The 19405-nt window shown below is 31.0% G+C and overlaps 4 protein-coding genes across 5 annotated transcripts; 2 read left to right on the top strand and 2 right to left on the bottom strand.

Annotated features, from left to right (window-relative positions):
• The first annotated feature begins 374 nt into the window (after positions 1-374).
• Positions 375-4366, top strand: alc (5'-AMP-activated protein kinase subunit beta-1). Of its 2 annotated transcripts, none has more exons than XM_088201803.1 (5): positions 375-721; positions 2489-2635; positions 2702-2833; positions 2900-2998; positions 3278-4366. In XM_088201803.1, the coding sequence occupies exons 1-5, from the start codon at positions 413-415 to the stop codon at positions 3422-3424; spliced, it is 834 nt and encodes a 277-aa protein (XP_088057929.1). In that variant the 5' UTR covers positions 375-412; the 3' UTR covers positions 3425-4366. The 2 variants fall into 2 exon arrangements, with proteins under 2 accessions (XP_088057929.1, XP_088057927.1); XM_088201801.1 differs by having other exon boundaries at positions 375-727.
• A 552-nt stretch (positions 4367-4918) lies between these two features.
• senju (UDP-galactose transporter senju) lies at positions 4919-7245 on the bottom strand. The gene is made up of 4 exons (XM_088201800.1): positions 7078-7245; positions 6761-6878; positions 6363-6549; positions 4919-6301 (listed from the first exon to the last, which is right to left on the bottom strand). Exons 1-4 carry the CDS (start codon positions 7163-7165, stop codon positions 5657-5659), a joined length of 1038 nt encoding a protein of 345 aa, XP_088057926.1. The 5' UTR covers positions 7166-7245; the 3' UTR covers positions 4919-5656.
• Positions 7246-8161: 916 nt separating this feature from the next.
• Positions 8162-13149, top strand: LOC148227376 (uncharacterized). The gene is made up of 11 exons (XM_088202264.1): positions 8162-9299; positions 9359-9427; positions 9488-9590; positions 9653-9880; positions 10388-10546; positions 10613-10727; positions 10793-11014; positions 11070-11163; positions 11779-11945; positions 12010-12105; positions 12670-13149. Exons 1-11 carry the CDS (start codon positions 9015-9017, stop codon positions 12872-12874), a joined length of 1743 nt encoding a protein of 580 aa, XP_088058390.1. The 5' UTR covers positions 8162-9014; the 3' UTR covers positions 12875-13149.
• A 664-nt stretch (positions 13150-13813) lies between these two features.
• Positions 13814-18863, bottom strand: LOC148227375 (integral membrane protein GPR180-like). Its single transcript, XM_088202266.1, has 8 exons — positions 18229-18863; positions 17423-17701; positions 17188-17347; positions 16982-17119; positions 16784-16890; positions 16564-16712; positions 16056-16160; positions 13814-15949 (listed from the first exon to the last, which is right to left on the bottom strand). The coding sequence occupies exons 1-8, from the start codon at positions 18729-18731 to the stop codon at positions 15729-15731; spliced, it is 1662 nt and encodes a 553-aa protein (XP_088058392.1). The 5' UTR covers positions 18732-18863; the 3' UTR covers positions 13814-15728.
• Positions 18864-19405: the final 542 nt, after the last annotated feature.

Here is a 19405-nt window from a genome sequence, read left to right as displayed (position 1 = left end):
TCACCCGTCACAATTTTTTTGCCAAAGTGCTATCTAACATTTAAAAAATTTAATTAGTGAAATATTTTGAAGTTAGCAAGGATGGACGAGGTTAAATATATGTTGTAAAACTTATATATATATCGCAATTCATTAGAAGTCCGCAAAGCAACATTAAATGTTAGAAAAAAATAACATCGGAACACTGATTTAAGTTATAAAACAATTTAAGAAAAAATCATAGTCATTTAGTGTAAATAAAAATGAAGCGAATGCAGAATATATAATAAAAAGCCGATATAGTTATTAGTACAGCAATTTATTATTATTTGAAAGCAATAAATTAATAAAATAGAATGATGCTCGTCTTTGGATCGATTTATATCCAAAGCCTTGCAGTGAGGCAACCCCGGCCTCTCAGCTGTCAACGGACATGGGTAATGCGGGTAGCGGCGCGGCGGGCGGTGGCCCCCCCGCCAGCGCAGGAGGCGTGAGAACCGTATCGACCGGAGGATCGCACTCTCCGGCGACTCCTGCTACACCGCGCTCCCCCTCACCCCCTCACGGAGAGGCGTTCGTATTTCCCCCCTCCCCGCAGCGCGCGCCCCGAAAGGCCGCTGAAGGATCTCCCGAGGCGCCCCGGAGGCCGAGGCCGCGCTCTAACACCGTTTCTGAGAGCACCAACATCCCCGACAAGCGAAAACTACCCACCGTCTTTAAATGGGGCGGTGGAGGCAAGCAAGTGAGCGTGAGACATTTTATATGACACAACTGTTTATCTCGATTATCGGATGATCTAAAAAATATATTTCCTTTTTTTTTAATCAAAATTAGTATCAATTTATTTAATCTAATACATTAAATACTTGAAATTTAAGTATAAATACTATATTGTGCTTAAATCGGTTATAAACAAACATACAGTATTGATCGTTTTTTATTATCTGTCACATCACGTGAGATGTTGATGTAGTTAAAAAACGAGGTCAAGATTGTTTTAATATTGTATCTGTATCCGTAACTGAGTTGCAAATTTATATTGTTCATTAAGTAATAAGCACAGTGACATTGTTATGTAATTCTCATACAAATTTATTTACACTGGTATTAAAATTAAACGAATAATATGTTAGGCACTTGACCCTGGAAATCGACAGCGTAGAATCAGTTTGGTTGCTGTCAGAACCAAGTGCTGATTTTCTTTTCTACAACTGGCCATACAAATGTAAATCACAAGGAAATATGTCTTTTGAGCGAATGACAGAACAAAGTGTTTTTAATAAGATTTGTAATCACTTACATTTGTGCACACAACACTTGAATATATTTACTGACTCCCTCATATATTTGGTCCTTGTCTTGGATACCAAAAAAGTCATCCAGGTTTTTTTCTATCAAATTGAACCAGATAATAATATTTTCTTTTATTTTTGGACAACATAACCAAATCGTATATTATGTTTCAGTTTCACTGTGTAATTTAAATCGTGGATCCAAAATAGTTAATTCCATAAGATCAAATGTATTTTTATACAACCAACTTTAGATCTTACACTGTAGATATTTATATTGTTCTTTTGTTCAAACAAATGTTCTAGTATTAACTACTTATAATTAGGTAAAGCATCTTAGGGACAATAAGTATATATTTGCTTGCCCGCTGTAATATAATCAATTTTTATTGTCTTAAAAGAAATTAGCATCACAAAATATCAATTGAATATGCGACGCGAATAACGTCGTAAGTCTGATTTTTTAGCAAGTTGAGATTTTGATTAATTAACGTGATTCTGCGATTTCAACCATCCAAAAAAACTCGAGTTGGCAAACGTTTTTTTCACCTCCAGTAAAGTTGACTATTTACGTATTCGCGTCGCATATTCAATTAAAGGATATGTGCCACACAATCCTTACCAGTGAAATCAGCAATACATTTAGCGTTACGAATATCAACAGCATTGTCTCAAATTACTAAGCTAATAATTTTCGTCCTAATGTTGAATTATTACCTCAGTTCAATAAGCTTCTTTGCCAAATGACAGCAACGATCGGTAGTAACTGGCCAATGAAGATGTCGTTTCCAAAAAAAATGAAGATATTATCTACCAAACTGATTGAATTTATGTATTTTCTTTATTATTTTGTCTCGACAGTAATGGACCATTTCTTATTTATATCCATAAATTTATGCAAAAAAATCACACGGAAGAGAGGTCCAAACACTCATTATAAATACTAACTCATGAATTTTCGCTCAGGTGTGAGAAGACATTGTGACATGTATTTTCACAGTATTGTATTACACCTTTACATATAGTAACTCGTTTTAATGCCACCGACTGAAATTTGATTCTAATCTTATTTGTAAGTTATTTGAAAAAGTAAGATTCTTTTGCATCATAAATAATCTTATTTACACCATCAATCAGCCAATCAATATAAAACTTTTAAATACTAAGTACAGATTAAATTAAAAAGAATATGTATGTGTAATAAATGTATTTATTAGGTATACGTTAGTGGGACTTTTAACGAGTGGGAAACTCTGCCGATGGTCAAGTCACACGGAGACTTTGTCACTATAGTCGATCTACCCGAAGGAGAGCATCAATACAAATTTTACGTAGATGGCGAATGGCGGCACGATCCAGGATTGGTGAGTCAACGCTTGTTTGTTTTTTCTTAAGAGATAAATCTAACGTTTACTCTTTCTCTTACACAGAAATTAGTCGACAATGGAATGGGCTCAAAGAACAACTTAGTATCAGTGAAGCGGTCTGATTTTGAAGTGTTTCAAGCGTTAGATAAAGATCAAGAAAATGGTAACACTGACTTGCAGAAAGAATATTCACAGGTAAGTTAAAGAATATAAATGATACTATTATTTTACCGTTAATTAATATTTAAATATATCTTTCAGGAAATACCCCAGAACAAGCCTTGGGATAAAGTCACGGGACCACCCATTTTGCCGCCACATTTGCTTCAAGTGATATTAAATAAAGATACACCTTTATCAGTTAGTAATATTTGGTTTATTCATAGCAAAATAATAGATATATATATAAAAGAAATACATCTACAAAATGTATATCCACATAATTTTATACTTAACCACTACGTCTGAATGTATGCACAGATACGTGCGCAATAAAAGAAGGTGATTATTTTCAACCATTTTTAAAAAATAATCCCAAGGCTGAAATGGTTAAGTAACAATAATTGAAATACTGATTACTATGATCTACCGATTATGATTTCATATCACAATATTATTCATTTATTTTTCTCATTACAGTGCGAACCGACATTGCTACCGGAGCCCAATCACGTTATGTTAAACCATTTATATGCCTTATCGATCAAAGACGGTGTTATGGTGCTGTCGGCCACGCATCGGTTCAGGAAAAAATATGTCACCACCCTACTGTACAAGCCTATATGATCATTTAACATTCCTAGCGTTGAAAATAATCAATTGTATATCGTAAGAGTGTACAGTGTAGTCATATTTTTATAGTATTATATTTGATTTATTTAATTGCTCGCTCGCTAGCCAAAGTATCAAACGTATAGCTAAAATGCTTGTGACGAAACATATAACAAGAACTGAAATAACAAAAAAAATATTATGTATATAAATATTTATAGTGTGATTTTTTCCTTCTTTTTTGTGTACAGTGTGATTTTTTCACTTTAGTGTATTTAATTATTTTTTTCATTCTAATTTTAAGACTTAGATCGATCAATATTATAGTAGTAATAAATCGCCTCTTTTGACAACTGTGGAATATTGTATTATGTTTCCAGTTTCAGTCTTAAACTTAACGAACTAGACTTTTCATTATAAAAGTGCAATCATAGAGTTTGTAAGGGTATATTTAATTGTTGTGAACGTACAAATAATGTTTGAAGAAGATGATACATATTACAAAATGACGTTTTGCTTAATTCTAGCATTGTCTACAATGTGTATGATTTTTATTATACACAATATAACAAGCTAAATTAATTACACCACAATATGACAAGCTAAATAATTAAATTGACCATTCTGACATATTGTTAAACAGCAAAACTCTTCTAATTTGAAATGATTTTGTAAGTTTTTAACTCAAACGTCATTTTATACCATTATAGATTATAAATTTATTTTGTACTGTTGGAAGAATATTTTAATTATTGATTTGTTTATTATTCAAATTAGATGAGTTTTACTATTATTATGCACGGTTTCGATGCACTATTGAATCTTTAAATCAATATTTTTATAACACGATACTGTATGTACATTTTTCCTTTTCTTACTAAAGAAAGGCATTCAACATTACATTATATCATAATTGTTAAAATCTATGAGAAGAATAAATTTGTTGACGAAAATAAATAACTGTTTTAATTAACATAATAAATACTTTTAATTAAACACAATTTTACATATATTATTATGTACATGTCATAAATAATAAAATTAATTTGTTATTTAAAATGAATTAACATTTGATAATCTTTTAAATAGTATCTATACTATAAGGAAAATTAAATTCTATAATATAAGGAAAATAAAATTGCCGCTAAGGACTCTAGTCCTTAGCGGCAATTTTATATTCCTAGTTTAAAACCAAGTAAATTTAAATTGCAATACTGAAATCGGATATCTTAGTGGATTTGTATAGTTGAGGTTTTGCATGAACTTAACCTATGGAACTACAATATTTAAATAAACATAAATCTGCATATTGTCAGCTCAGAAGAAGAGCGCCACAACTCGATATATTTTTATACGAAATAATTGGAAGTAATCCTCAGAATAGATAGAATCTACCTTTTTCGACCTCTGTGTTTAACGACGGGTCCTGTAATATCTACCCGCAAAAACTAAAACTTATTGTGCTGCAATCTATGGAATAAATGTTTGTACTATGTAAAAAAATTACGATTTTATTTTTGTACACACATGGAGAACGGTAACTTTTTTCTGGGTGACAGCCATAAATTATATAATAAATTTAATTTTACCCACATTAACTGTTACAACCCACCAACGATTGAACTTTATAATACTGTTAAATTTCTTTGTAAATATTTTTTAAAACAATAGAACACATTTTAGAAAAAAATTAATTAGGTTTAAATTTTAATTTTATGTGACCCGCAAATTGAAATTCTCGCAAAACTAACTGATGTTATGCTGCAGGCAGCAAAAAACGACGAAGTGTTAATTATGTTTCAACTGTTGGTTATTGAAGAGTTATAGTGTCACTTAACATTGCATTCTTTATCCTGAAAAAGTTTCAATGCGATCAAGTGACGATTGTCATATTTGGCTATAGATAAAATATGAGCTTTCACACAAAGGAAAGAAAATAGATTTTACTGAAAGTAATAATCTTATTGACAAAATAATTCTAAAGCATTTTTAATATTATATATTCCCTCATATTTTCTGAATATAAATACACAATAGTCATAGACACATAATAATAGGAATATTATTAATCTCAGTAAAGATAGAGATGATTTACCATTATACAAATTTTGAAATGTTTCCCATGAAAATTTAATATTATAAGTCTTTTTCTTATGGATGACAAATTAAAATCAGATGTTTTTTATTCCTTTGGTTTGGAATTTGAATGTATGAAATAATAAAAATGAATACATTCATTTTTGTACTTTAACCCGGGTTACCCTCCTCTAACAAAGGTAGCTTATCTTGAATTGATTTTATATCTTTTACTTGATTATCGACCGGATTCTGAGAATATATAACTATAGATATTGACACGATTAGTATGGACAATATTGTATAATTACTTACAGGAATATTGAAGATTAAATAGCACACTATTGCAGTGAATATTAATTCCAAAGCGCTGGCAAAAGTTTTTAGAATCGAGTTCATCGTTTTCAAGAAGAAACTTGTCACCACTCCAATAGCCGCACTGTTCAACATGATCAATAAAACGTTCCAATGAAATATGGAACTGATCGTTGAAGTATTCATTATGCTAGTTGCATTACCTTGGAAAATCAATATAACTATATTGCAAATAATGGAATCAAAATACATGAATACATTTTGGACGTATACGTCCACTGTTAACCCTTTGCGCTTTAAGAGATACTCGTTGTAGACACCGGCGAGTGAAGAACAGAACGTTTGTACTAAAATCAATAAGGCGCTTAAACTTAATATTTGGTTGGCTATGTCGCTTTTTTGATTCGTGGAATTAGTGTCTATATGTTTGAGCATACAACCCACTGTCAACGTCACCAGAGCAATCCATTGTCGAAATGTTAAATATTTTTTAAATATCCTCTGCAAAATAAATTAAAGTTCAGATTTGGTAGTGTTAAAAATATGATTACTATTGAATTACCTGGAAAAGTAGCGCAGTCACAACAACCCTAAACTGCAACAGCAAGTAATAGGATGTCGGATCGAATGTTGAAAGATTTATAAATGCGAGATTATTGTAAAAGCAATACAATAAAGAAGGCACAAAATATAAACCGAGTAAGTTTAAATTTTCATTTATAACTTGCATCATTGTTTTCAAAGATTCACTGAAAAAAAATATAAAAATGTCACATCTCATGAATTGTTAATGCTATAGTGGTAAAAATCGTCTATTACGATGATGTTACGTTTTTGATAAATTTAATCTAACAACAAAAGCATAAACCCAATTCGCTTTAAAAGCGATAACACGAATACATCGTTGGCAGCTATTATCTCACAATTGCATAGTTAAAAATATATTTCAAACATACTTACTTTCTACAATATAGCATAGCAGAAATGAACAATTTTATCACTTCGGTTAATAACACCACTAATGTTGTATCATAACTGTATTTTTTATCAGCATTTTGGGAAGCTGTTACTAATACGCCTACAATAAGAAAAATAAATTAAAGTAATTACTATAATAATTATAATTAAATTATTATTTTCGTGTTTAAACTAATGATATTATGACAATCGATTATATTATAAGAGAATAACGATACAATCGATTACCTCATTCATCGTAAAAAAAATAGTAAAAAAATATTTGACATTAAAATATTCAAATGTAAGATAAAAATTACCTTGGTTCACAAATAATGCCATATAGGCAATAAATATAAATAAGCTAAGTTTTGTCGGGAATAACTCTTTCCATTTGATGTGTAGCATGATGAAGGCCGAATAAGGCCTATCGCCGACGTTCGCTTCATGAGAAACTGACAAATGTTGACAGCTCCGCAAATCCAAATGCGCATGCGTCAACTTTTTGTTTTGTTTTAAGTTGTTTGTTGCCGAATAACATTCAAAGAAATAAACAGTTTCATTATTTCATTCACATGTATTTATACGATACGATGATTACCATACATTATACAAAAGGGGAGAAACGAATACAGTTATAAAATTAAAAGTGAGTAGTATTTTTTTTTGCACAATAGTGATACATATTTTTAATACGTAAAAATCAAGTATCAGATTTATCCTCATCAAACTACAAAAAAATTAAGCAAATTATTCAGAAAACATGAAAAAAAAAGTAAAATATTTACTATAGGGCGGCTTCCATAAATGATGTCACAGGCTTAGGGAGAGTGGGTCAACGGAATTGTGACAGTGAAACAAACAGGAGTCTGGCTCAATGATATCTTGTGACACAGTGGGGGGGGGGGGGGAGAGAAAATTACGAAAAACCTGTGACATTTTTATGGAAACCGCCTAATATAATCATTGGTGGTTATAGTTCTCGGTCGCGTCCACTATTCTTGCCCGTTAAGTGTAGAACTGTAGCACTTGCCAACTCTTCTCTGGCCAAGGCTATTTATCTGCTCAATTCTGTCCATAGTAATATTGACATTTTCTCTTGCACATATGGAGTTTTGGTTCAGTTCGTATGGGACAATGCACACCTGTTGAGGTGATTTGTGTCTGTTGTTTTGTCTTGTTTATATTTGTATGTATTATGATGTATTAGTACTTTTGACTATCGTGACGCATTAGGTTTGCCTGTCAGGTCACGATGGTTATAATTTTAATAAATAAATAAATAAAATTGTTGAATATCCTGATTAATTTATAAAATACTTAACATATCAGTTATGGCCAACGGTCGAGCCAAACCTGAACTACCTACTTACCGCACTACTGTGGTCTTTACAGTCGGCTTTTGTCCATTTATGGGTATACCGCCGACAATATTATTCCTTCTCGTTTTATTTTTTATTGATAATCAAATTAAATCTTTCCCGCATGACAAATAAATCTTCCGCAATCTGTCAAATGCAGTAAAAATGTTTTTCCAATTATTACATCATCTATAAGACTGTAACACGACATTTTATTGAAATCTAAACTCTGCTATTCATTGATCTGTCATTTTCTTTTTATTATATTTTCTTTTATCTGGTTTGGGTTTAATGTTCAATGTATCACCTTTATGAAAATTTGATCTATATTGTTATTTCGAAAATCTTGTATGTGATCGATAAGCCTTGTATTAAGTTCGACGACCTATAAATATTTTTGTCTCTTTTTTGTTGTAATATATTGATATTGTTTCATTTATCAAGAAGTTTCTGGTTTTACGCGAGTTTTTAATTGGTGACAATCTTGTTTCAGTCAGTTTTGTAAAGAAATCTAATTTTGTTTGTTACTTTGTTTATTTTTTAGCCTCTCTATTCGATACTGGTACTCGTCCTTTTTCTTATGTGTTATGGGTATTCAAATAAATAAAAGAAACACGAAAATTCAATTCAGTAGGTGGTAATTACGTGGCTCGCAAAAACAAAGTTTTTATAGAAACTTCGGATTTTGTACATTTTTTACTAGCAGCTTGAAAAAGTGCTCTCCTATGTACATTTGTCGACGCAACTTGAGGTATAATAGTCACGTTATTGCTTATTATGGCCAAAGGTGAATTAAAAACTGATCACGTTTTGACAGCTGTAGCTAAACAAATTAGTTGAAGAACATTTTATCGTCTAACTATTGTATTGCTATATTACAACTGATATGAAATAAAATGGAAACGTTTAACACAAACTATGGAATTCCACTATCATCAGTTTGTAGAACTTGTTTGAACGTAAAAAAGGATATGAGATCACTTTTAGACACTTCTATTGCCGATATGCTGTTATATTGTTCATCAATTCAATTTTTGCAAGGTGATGGAATGCCAGATTTTATTTGTTTACAGTGTTTGAGGCAAGTGAACAGATTGTATACGTTTAAACAGTTGTGCGAAAAATCTGATGCCATTTTGAGACAATACGTCTTAGATGGATTTTTACCGTCGAATCTTCAGGTACAACTAAATTTGTGTGCATTTTACATCATATACTTTTTTATTCATTTTATTTTTAGGAGATTGATGAAGTAAATTTAGAAAAAATTGATGCGTCTGAATCAAACTCAGAAAAATATCTTAGACAGGTATTTAATTCATAATTTTTTTAAAATAAAATAGAGATAATGATAATATTTATTCTTTAGGAAATCATCTTGACACCGTTTAGTGAGGATAATGAACTTCTTGGTACTACTGATGATTTTGCTAAAATATCTAATCAGCCTTCAGAAGATGATGATACCACCGGTAAATATAATATAGTTTATACTTACTTTATTATATCTGAATTAAAATATTTTAATTTATAGGTTTCATAGATTGTCCTGAATTGGATTTAGAACCAGAATGCAATCTAGTCGAAAATGCTCTGGCAGCATTACAAGAGGATTTAGAAAGACGAGATGATATCCCAGAAGCAGATAACTCAGAGTGGTTACATAATTCAATAGTAAAAAATCAAAAAGAAGAGAGCAACGAATGCAATAAATTAACTATACCAAATACAGTCATCATATGTAATATTAAAAATAAAACTGGTATGTTAAGAAATTATGTATTGATTTATATAATATGAGGGATGTTTACAGTTCCAGGAATTATCTGTAATTTATTCGCAATTCTTCAAAGTTAATACTGCATTTTTCAACATAATCCCTATAAAGACTTTGCACTTTTCCTGATGTGAAATAAGCTTTATTAGAGAATCTTTTATGATCTTGTCTAAACTAACATAAACTTTATAATTTTAAATCAGTCTACTTTTCTAGAACTCGTTAGAAATCTCCTGAATAATAACATATCTATTGTATAATACATCACTGTATTTTGCACAACAGCAATATTTTCTTAGTTGATTACTGTGTTGTTCAGCTTTAAGAATCGATCTATCGTTAAAAATCAATAGATACAAAGGTATTCGGTACTTTTTGATTCAGTAGACTCGCCAGTAAAACAATATTCTTTAACTTTGTAAACATCCCTCATAAATACATTTATTAATAATTTGTATATTATATTTATTGATAATATAAAAAAATATCTAGTACATTCTAAACGAAGTATTCCTGACGAAAATGCAAAGAAGTATCCATGCGAACAATGCGATGAAGGGTTTATGAATGTAAACGACTTAACAGTCCATATGTCAACGCATTCTACAGATGGAAATTTGCAATGTAGTGTATGCAATAAAGAATTTTTACGTAAGAGTTATTGATAAAAAAATATGATTCTATTACATTTTCTTACATGTTATGTTTAATTAATAGGTATGCGAATGTTGAAACGACATATAAAAATTCATATGCTATGGAAAGCTTTTAAATGTCACATATGTTCTAAAGAGTTTACAGAATCTGGCTCATTAAATAAACATATAAAAAGGTTATTGTTAATTTTTATTTAAATTATGCTTTTATATAAATAATATATCATTTATATTATTAAAGGCACGGTGGACTCATGAAGGAAAGAAATCATGTATGCCTAACTTGTGGCAAAGGCTATCAAGATTCACACTATTTGGCAATACATGTGAGGAAACATACAGGAGAAAAACCGTTTACTTGTGAGCATTGTTCAAAGGCTTTCACAGATCAACGTTTGCTCGCATCGCACATAAAGACACACAACCAAGATAAACCTCATCAGTGCATATTTTGCTCTAAAAGGTAAATCAATCGAATTTATAATGTCGATGTGATTTGTATGAAATTTTATATTTAGATTTACGCATTCCTCGACGCTCACTACTCATCTACGTACGCACACTGGCGAGAAACCGTACATTTGCAATATTTGCGGAAAAAAGTTTATTCAGGTATGTATTATATGGTGTAAATGATTAATATAATTTGTACTACCATCAAACTCATAAATAATCATTAAGGCTTAAGTGTTTGAGGTGGATTTCTAAAGCATGAACCTTTACCCAAAAATCCTTAGCTTTTGGACTTTCATAATTCTTGTATGGCAGTCCATTGGGTTGACCAATATAGAAAAGGCCATATTGGGTGACCATAGTCACTGCACTTTTTTTACATTATTGGCTGTACAATTCACACGTGCAAGTGCCGGGTTTAGTTTTTATATGTTAATCTGTCTTCTTCTCTATGTTGCATGTGACATGATGTTAGTAGTAAGACCCATGCCTTGAGTAATGTTCGCGCTTTAATTTATGTGATTTGAATTGGCGTTTTATATTTCTGACCTTTTGTCCATTCCTCATTTTAAACCGTAAAGTGACATTTTTATTTGTAAAATCGTTTACTTTTATGCGAGACTTAAATGAACATTATTTTAGAACATTCCTTTTTTTAAACAGTTGCCATGCCCATTACTAGTATTTATTTATGATTTTATATGACTTTAAGCTTTAATTTACCAGTTTTTTGCCAGAATGTATTTGTGATGTATTGAATTTTCAATTGTATAGTCTTCAAATCTATCGTTACACATGAGAACTCACACTGGAGTGAAACCATATTTTTGTTCGATATGCAACAAGAGCTTTGCATCTTCATCTACTCTCACCTACCATTCGAGAACACACACAGGAGAAAAACCGTATTTGTGTTCAGTCTGTGGAAAATCTTTCGCAAGGTATATTTACAATCTTTTTAATCAATTTAGAAATTAAATTCACATTGAAATTACTATTTTACAGATCAGAAGATGTAACCCTTCACATGAGAACGCACACGGGAGAAAGACCATACCAGTGTACTATATGCCAGAAGCGATTTACCACGTCCAGTCATAGGTAAAATATATATATTTTATTTTTATATGAATACTAGCTTTTATACCCTTCAATATCCATGATTTTCGATTATGAATCAACACATTTCGCCTGTAAATTTGCCAGTCAATAACGTTGCTTCGATCATATATGTGTTCACAACCAACTGCATATTATTACAGAGTTATAATGGATCTGTATGCTTTAGCAGCATAATAGGACTACGAACTAGTGTTAATGTGTGTTGTTTCTTTGTTTCATCTTGGATTCAGAAAATTTAAAAACTCGCCTGGACAACTAGCAGCTTATTCTTTATCCATTATCTTGTCAATTAAGTAAAATAAATAATCTGCAGCTTCTTCTTTTGAATATAAATTGATTGGCGCAAGTATACTGTGTATTTAAAATCATTCAATGTATATTTTTAGATAAATATTTAAATGATGTTCTGAATTTTTTCTGCCGTAGACAAAATTATGTGATGGGAAAGCTTGTTACTAAATCTAAATTTTGCTACTTTTTAATGAGACAAACTTTTAGAATGATTTATTTTTTAATAAGATTAAGAGATATGTTTGATTTTAGAAACCAGCACATGTTGATTCACACTGGAGAAAAACCTCATATATGTCAAATATGTGGTAAAGGGTGCAGCTCTTTGGCGCAAGTGAGACAGCACATGTCAAAAATGCATAGTGATACGTCTGATAATTTTAATAACGGTATTGAGTGCAAGGATAAAAAAGTAACTCTTGCAAATGTTTTGTTGAACGAAGAGAACAAAGTATGAATAAAATCATATAACTTATGAAATCTATAACAATATAATGAATATAGTGGTGTAGTGACTAAAACAATGAATTGAAAAGTGTATGAAGAACAACTAGCAGATATTTTTATTTCATCACTAAATTTTAATCAATAAAATAGGTTAAAAAATAATACATTTTTGCTTTTCTGTTAAAAATTGATAACATAGGAAATCAGAAAATTAACCAGACTTAAAACTGTGGACTTGCATAAAAATATATTAAATTAAAAGTTGATTTAGAATCCTGAAGTGGAGATGTATGATTTTTTAATTAACGTGTTTTTTATGATGGTATTTAAATTTGTAACGGGATTCAAATCCTACTTAGCTTTTTGAGATGTGAGGGCTTGCATATTGCGCCTTTTCTTTCTCGCATCTTTCATCATAAGATCGAATGAAAGACGACGCAGCTGAAAAGTCTGCAGCAGCTGAGATAAGGTCCAAACTATGCCTGAGGCGATGGCCTCCACAATAAAGATGCGAGAGAAAAATAAAAATGCGCGATATGCAAGCCCTTACATTTCAAAAAGCTAAGTAGTGTGTTGAATACCGTTAAAAATTAAAAAAACGTATATATATATTTTTGAAGTATCACTACTCTTTATACACTTCCATTTATCAACATGTCTTCCGATAAAATAATTGTCTATGTAAAATATAACAGTAATCCTAGAAGAAAAGTCAACTACTGACAATAAACTTGTAATTCATACATATTATTACATATATATATATAAATATATTATACACAGAGAAGCAGAAATTTGAAGGTACAGTACAAATATATCGTATTTGTGATTTGGCAATTTTAAATAAGATCACACGTGTATGTATTATATACAACATAGTATAAAAGTAGTATCAGTCTTATCCAAATGATATGTTCCGTAATAAATTTAACAAAGTGAAATAAGATAATTTAGTTTTGAATAGTATATTTACATTTTTATAGCGCATTTATTGTTTATACATTTTTGGCACAGGTGTTGTGTGTAATGAACATTAAAGAAACGTAAATGTAACAATTTTAAATATTCCTTAATAATAACAGTAGTAGTTGAATTTGAAAAATACTGTAATATCCATTGAAAACATAATTACTTCAATGGTCCCTATAAAAAATACAAATAAATTAGTGCTGCATTACATTTTTTTTATATAAAATTCGACATTATGATAAAGTATCAAATGTTCATATGACCCTGCAATGTTATGATAACTATGCTTAAGCGCATATTGAAACTATCGGTCGACTTACATTGCTATATGTGATATAATTTATTCTTTACCTATAAATATAAAATAGTCGAAAGACACGTATTATATTATTTAGTAGTAAATAAAAAATATTTCATTATAAAATATTATATTGTTCACTTATGGATTACATAAAATAGTTTATATTCATAATTTCAGAGTGATACGTACAAGTATCGTATAACAATAAAACGAAACCATTAACGCCCATTTGAGTATAAAATTTAATTCGTCCCAATGTGATTTGTGACTTGTCTATTTAACACTACCCAAATTAAAATAGCCTCGATTGTGCAAAAATCATAAAAAATAGAAATAGTATCACAAGGTTAATTATTAAAAATATAAACATTGCTAAAACCGTTTCGTTTAACAACATGACATAATAAAAGATAGTATAGATTTAAAAGCTTTGACGATTGAGCAAAATAAAAATAATAACTATAATTAGTAACATATTATCACAAAATAATAACATATAATACACTCTTTTTCGATATATTTAATAAAATTGAAATATTGAATATTTCATTACACTTTAATAAATTGACATCTATATTGACCTTACGTATTATTCTTGTATGATAATATTTATATTTTTCTATTTAAAACCTAATAAACAAATAATACACCTTAAGTACTGTAAGATTTTGTGATAAAAATTAACTTTTATACAAGAACAATGTGTATTGAATTAAAATTGTCATTCGCGTCGATTAATTCTTAAAAAGACACAATTTAAATTCTTATTTTATCCAGGTACGTTTCATAATTAATAAAATAGTTTCAAGATAATAATACTAAACACAGTAATCTCAATCATGATTTCAGATTTTTTTTAAGATGAGAAACTTTTATCTTCAAACTTGTTTATGTAACTGGTGTTCTATTGGCACTTTGATTTTCTTAATTAAATCTTTCAACGTAGTATAGATATATACACAAACCGTTAGCACGTTATCCTTTTAGAAATTATTTCATATTAAAGAATAGTAAATTTAATGACACAGCTACAATTTCCTGTTTTCAGACTAGACATTTAAATTGTATGTATGCATTTGTATCAATGATATGAATATAATAATATACGTAAATAAATCAATTTGGAATGTATTTTTATACAATTAATTTCAAATATAAGTACATAACTATTTTATCAAAATACTACTGCCGAATAAATTGAATCTAAACTCAAATTTAGAGATTCTATTATAAAAAAGTATGCCACTACATTTATATAATCTATCAATTTAAAAAAAAAATATAGTAACTGCACATTGCCAAATTTAAAAATTATTTCATAGCTACTTAATATTCAAAATTTGTGACACATCATACGGTTAAATTATAGAGTATTAATTCTAGTACAAAGACAAAACAAAAGCTGTCATGACAATAATATATAACGAAAGATAAAATAAGATAACATTGACAAACACTCGATTGATTAACTATTATCTAATATATTTAGTCATATATGTAGCGATTCTACACTTCATATTAAAAAAACAACTTTCACAATCGTGTTATATGACTTTTGACCTATATACGATCCTTCGAAACACATAAAGGAAACTTATTCATATAAATTGTTAGAAGGTATTGTTTTGTGATTCGAACTGTTTATTTGGAGAGCCGAAAATATAACTTCGTCGTCGTCTACGTTATCCATGCTCACATTTTCTCTCAACATGGCACCGTCTGTGTCGTGCTGAACGTTTAACGGTGCGCTTGAACTGTCGTTGGCTCCGTGTACCACGTGTGGTGACTCGTTGAACTCATCTAACTCTTCCATTCCTGAGAAAATTGCAAAAAAATATTACATTTTACATTTTTCTAATCAAAGATCATATTTGATCACTTAGAAAAGGGCAAGAACTTATTATAATCAATTAAAACTCACCAGTATAGTTAGACGAGGTTAACAATAGATACTGTTCCGACCTCGTAGGCCACAGTAAGTGCGCCATAACAGAAAAAGCTAAACAATCTGCGGAATACGTTATTCCTGAAAGTAACACAATCATTAAAACATGACATATTGGTGAACATTATATATGTTACAGTGAAGACATATCTGAATATATTTTTACTAGTGAAAACATAATTTAACTGATAGGCGCTCACTGTCGTAAACTGAAAGTTCTAAAACTAGTTATTTTTAGGATTTTTATTGGGTCAAGTTGGGTTTAGTTTAGAGTTTGAACAGCATATGATTCCACTAGCACCTTTGAATTAAATTATATTTTTAATACATAGTTGTAGGGCAACTAAATGTTCCGAACATATGTGTATCGGATCATCTGAGCAGTGAATAAATACAGTTTCACAAATATTGACAAGTGAAATTATATTTACACTAGTGAAAATATAACTTCACTTAAAAATACACATCATTAACGACAACTCACCAACTAGAAATTTAAATCTCCATAGAGGACTAATTTGTAACGCTATAAGTGCTATCACTGGTAAATAAATAAACCACACTAAACTGGAAGCACCAAAGTGTAGCAAGAAGTTTAGTTTCACCATGTTATGCTCGTAAAGCATGGTATTTCTGAAATAAAAGATTAAATTTAAAACGTGGTTCATACGTATATGTAATATTATAGAAATATAAAAACAAACCTGAGTTCGTATATGAACCAAAACATAATTAATACTCTAAAAGTAAGCATGAGCCACCCAGGCCACGTTTGATATTCGTCAATCTCTTCAATTATATCTACTTCCGTCTATAAAATATAAAATAATTATTATTATTAACACTACTTTTATGTACTTTCCGCTAATTAGTATTACATTTTAAAACATATACAAACTTACCATATTCCATATATACAATAGAATGTGTATCACTCCATAGCACAACCAAATTCCAAACACCAAAGGCTTCCAAGTTAACTCAATACGAGTGACAGCCCATCCTTTTGCCAATAACAATAGTAACAACATAAACGCTGTCTATATAAATAAAAAAATATTTAGAAAACATCTTCACATAAGTTTAAAAGCAAACTAAAAACACTTACTCTACTTAGTATATCCAGAATATCTCCAGCAATCTGTAAGTCTACAACGCCTACTCCGTCGAACGCAAACTTTATGACGTGTACCAAAATAAAACACAACGCCACAAATTCCAATAGTAAACTGCACGTAAACAATCTTGTTATTGGGTGTTTTTGACTCCTATAAATAAAGTTGTTTAGTAAATCATTCATTTCTAACAAAATTAAAAAGTGTGATTGGTCAAGAATATCGTACCTCACAGCATAAATTTGCAAAGGAACTAAAATCACATAGCACGCCCAAAACAGTAAGTACAATTCGACTGTGTTCTGTCTGTCAAACGAGAATTGAAACAGTAATGCGTTGAAGGCGGAATAATTGGGATTCCCGTTCACCATCCAGAAGTCGTATTTCAGCTCGCTGAAACCGACGTGAGAGGTTTTGTTGTCGCCGTAGATGGACGTTCTGTTGTAGTACTCCCATTGACACGTTGTTTTGTTTCGATAACAAGCGACCATCGACACGTACCAAAATCTGCAATATGATTCATAAATAAAGCAACAAGACCAAAATATTTACATAAAAAAATTGTATATAATCTGTCTGCTCAGTTTTAATAAACTTTATACATTAGATAAGACAAACACATAACACTTAATCGACGGATTGTTTTTTTAAAAATGGGCAGTTTTTCTAGTTTTTTCCGCAATGCAAAATTAAAAGAAAACATGATTAAAATTATTTTATTGGTCGCGTTAACCCTATTATTTCTATAGAAAATAATAGAAATAAATTAGAGTATTCATTTTATAAAAAAATATTGGGAGTATCTGAATTGATACAAAAAATCGAAATACAGCGGATTTTGATATACGAGCAATTTTATTTTTAAATTTAATAAATAATTAATAAAAGAAATCGGTTATGACTCTTGTGATATTTTCATGTACCAATATATTTATTAAGAAATGTGACAGATTAGAGAAAGGTTTCGACGATTGATAGTTTAGTATACACAATGTGTAATAATGAAATCAAACTACAAATAGAGTTATATTTACCTAGGCTGTCTAAGATTTTGGATAACATATGTGAACTGATTTTTGGGCAGTACGTTCTGAGGAGAGTCTTCGTCTGGACATAGGCCGCCTTTAGGACATGGCACTCGTCTGAGGTAGTCTTGGCCTTTGGGGGCGCACCTCGAGTCGTAAGCTTCGGGACCGGCGACGGAGAACATCCGCCGACAGGCCGCAGTGGCGGAGCCCGGTTCGTTTCGAGTTCCGTACAACTGCAAAAAGAGAGCTCTGTCCAGCACGGCCAGCGTGACTCCCGCTTCTCCCTCTCCGTCTGCGCCGATCTGGACGTCGGCCGTCGCGTTCCCGTAGATATATCCGAAGGACTCTCTGCGCGAGTGGGCGTCCGTCTTTTGAAAGCCGAACTTGGCGAGAAACTTGAAGAACTCCTCGGGTCGGAAGGTGCCCGACACTCGCAGGCTTTCGGCCGCCGGCAGGATTAGAGCCGTCAACAGCAGGAGCAGTCGCCAGCCTGGCGTCTTCTGCCCCATCTTGACGCCCTTAAGATTTTCGCTGATCCATTATACGCAACTTCCGAACTCGAGGGAATAAGAAGGCGGCATCCGCCCGCTGGAGCAGCTAACTCCGCAACGTCAACGAAGAGCGGCTGTCCTACGTCGAGCGACCGGTTAGCGCCGTCGCGCGAGAAGCTAACAATAGGTGAGCTAACGTATAGGCCAAATTTTTATATCATTTTAATTTTCGAAGCAACATTTGATTTCAGCTTAAGATTTAAGTCGTCACAATCGTTGACATTTTGTATTTTTCGGAACTTTGCTTCCGAATATTTTACTTATTTGCGTTACTAGATATATATACTAAATATATTTGCGCTGCCAATTAAGCGTAAGCATATTCTTTCAACGAATTATTTTTTTCAGGAAAATATTATTAATTTTCTTTTCTGTTCGATACAGTTTGACTAGTTTAAATTAACACAACCTCGGTCCGTCAGACTTACAATAAAACTCGTGGACCAACATCATTAATTAAGAGCCTAATTTAATATGTGTTTACAAAAACTGTATGTCAGTTCTCGTCGATTTTAAAAAAATTCAAAGAAAAATAAAATATTGCAGAATTTGAAATAGTTCTTTAATCTTCTATTTGATTTTTGCTTAAGTTATATAGAAATGTAACAAAATGGATTAGAAGAATATATTTT

The sequence above is a fragment of the Plectrocnemia conspersa genome, unplaced genomic scaffold, assembly GCF_051122295.1.
Source record: "Plectrocnemia conspersa isolate PC_06_02 unplaced genomic scaffold, ASM5112229v1 ptg000013l, whole genome shotgun sequence".
Classification (NCBI taxonomy): Eukaryota; Metazoa; Arthropoda; class Insecta; order Trichoptera; family Polycentropodidae; genus Plectrocnemia; species Plectrocnemia conspersa.
This window is presented reverse-complemented; position numbering and strand designations above follow the sequence as displayed.

Coding starts and splice junctions, on each gene's coding strand:
- LOC148227376 (XM_088202264.1), top strand. CDS start 9,015: ATGGAAACGTTTAACACAAACTATGGAATTCCACTATCATCAGTTTGT. Junction 9,300..9,358: donor TTTTACCGTCGAATCTTCAG/GTACAACTAAAT, acceptor TTTTATTTTTAG/GAGATTGATGAAGTAAATTT. Junction 12,106..12,669: donor TTTACCACGTCCAGTCATAG/GTAAAATATATA, acceptor GTTTGATTTTAG/AAACCAGCACATGTTGATTC.
- LOC148227375 (XM_088202266.1), bottom strand. CDS start 18,731: ATGGGGCAGAAGACGCCAGGCTGGCGACTGCTCCTGCTGTTGACGGCT. Junction 16,713..16,783: donor TGGTTCATATACGAACTCAG/GTTTGTTTTTAT, acceptor CTTTTATTTCAG/AAATACCATGCTTTACGAGC. Junction 15,950..16,055: donor AACCTCGTCTAACTATACTG/GTGAGTTTTAAT, acceptor CAATTTTCTCAG/GAATGGAAGAGTTAGATGAG.
- senju (XM_088201800.1), bottom strand. CDS start 7,165: ATGCTACACATCAAATGGAAAGAGTTATTCCCGACAAAACTTAGCTTA. Junction 6,879..7,077: donor GGCATTATTTGTGAACCAAG/GTAATTTTTATC, acceptor TTCTTATTGTAG/GCGTATTAGTAACAGCTTCC. Junction 6,302..6,362: donor TGACTGCGCTACTTTTCCAG/GTAATTCAATAG, acceptor TTTATTTTGCAG/AGGATATTTAAAAAATATTT.
- alc (XM_088201801.1), top strand. CDS start 413: ATGGGTAATGCGGGTAGCGGCGCGGCGGGCGGTGGCCCCCCCGCCAGC. Junction 2,834..2,899: donor TGCAGAAAGAATATTCACAG/GTAAGTTAAAGA, acceptor TATATCTTTCAG/GAAATACCCCAGAACAAGCC. Junction 2,999..3,277: donor ATAAAGATACACCTTTATCA/GTTAGTAATATT, acceptor TTCTCATTACAG/TGCGAACCGACATTGCTACC.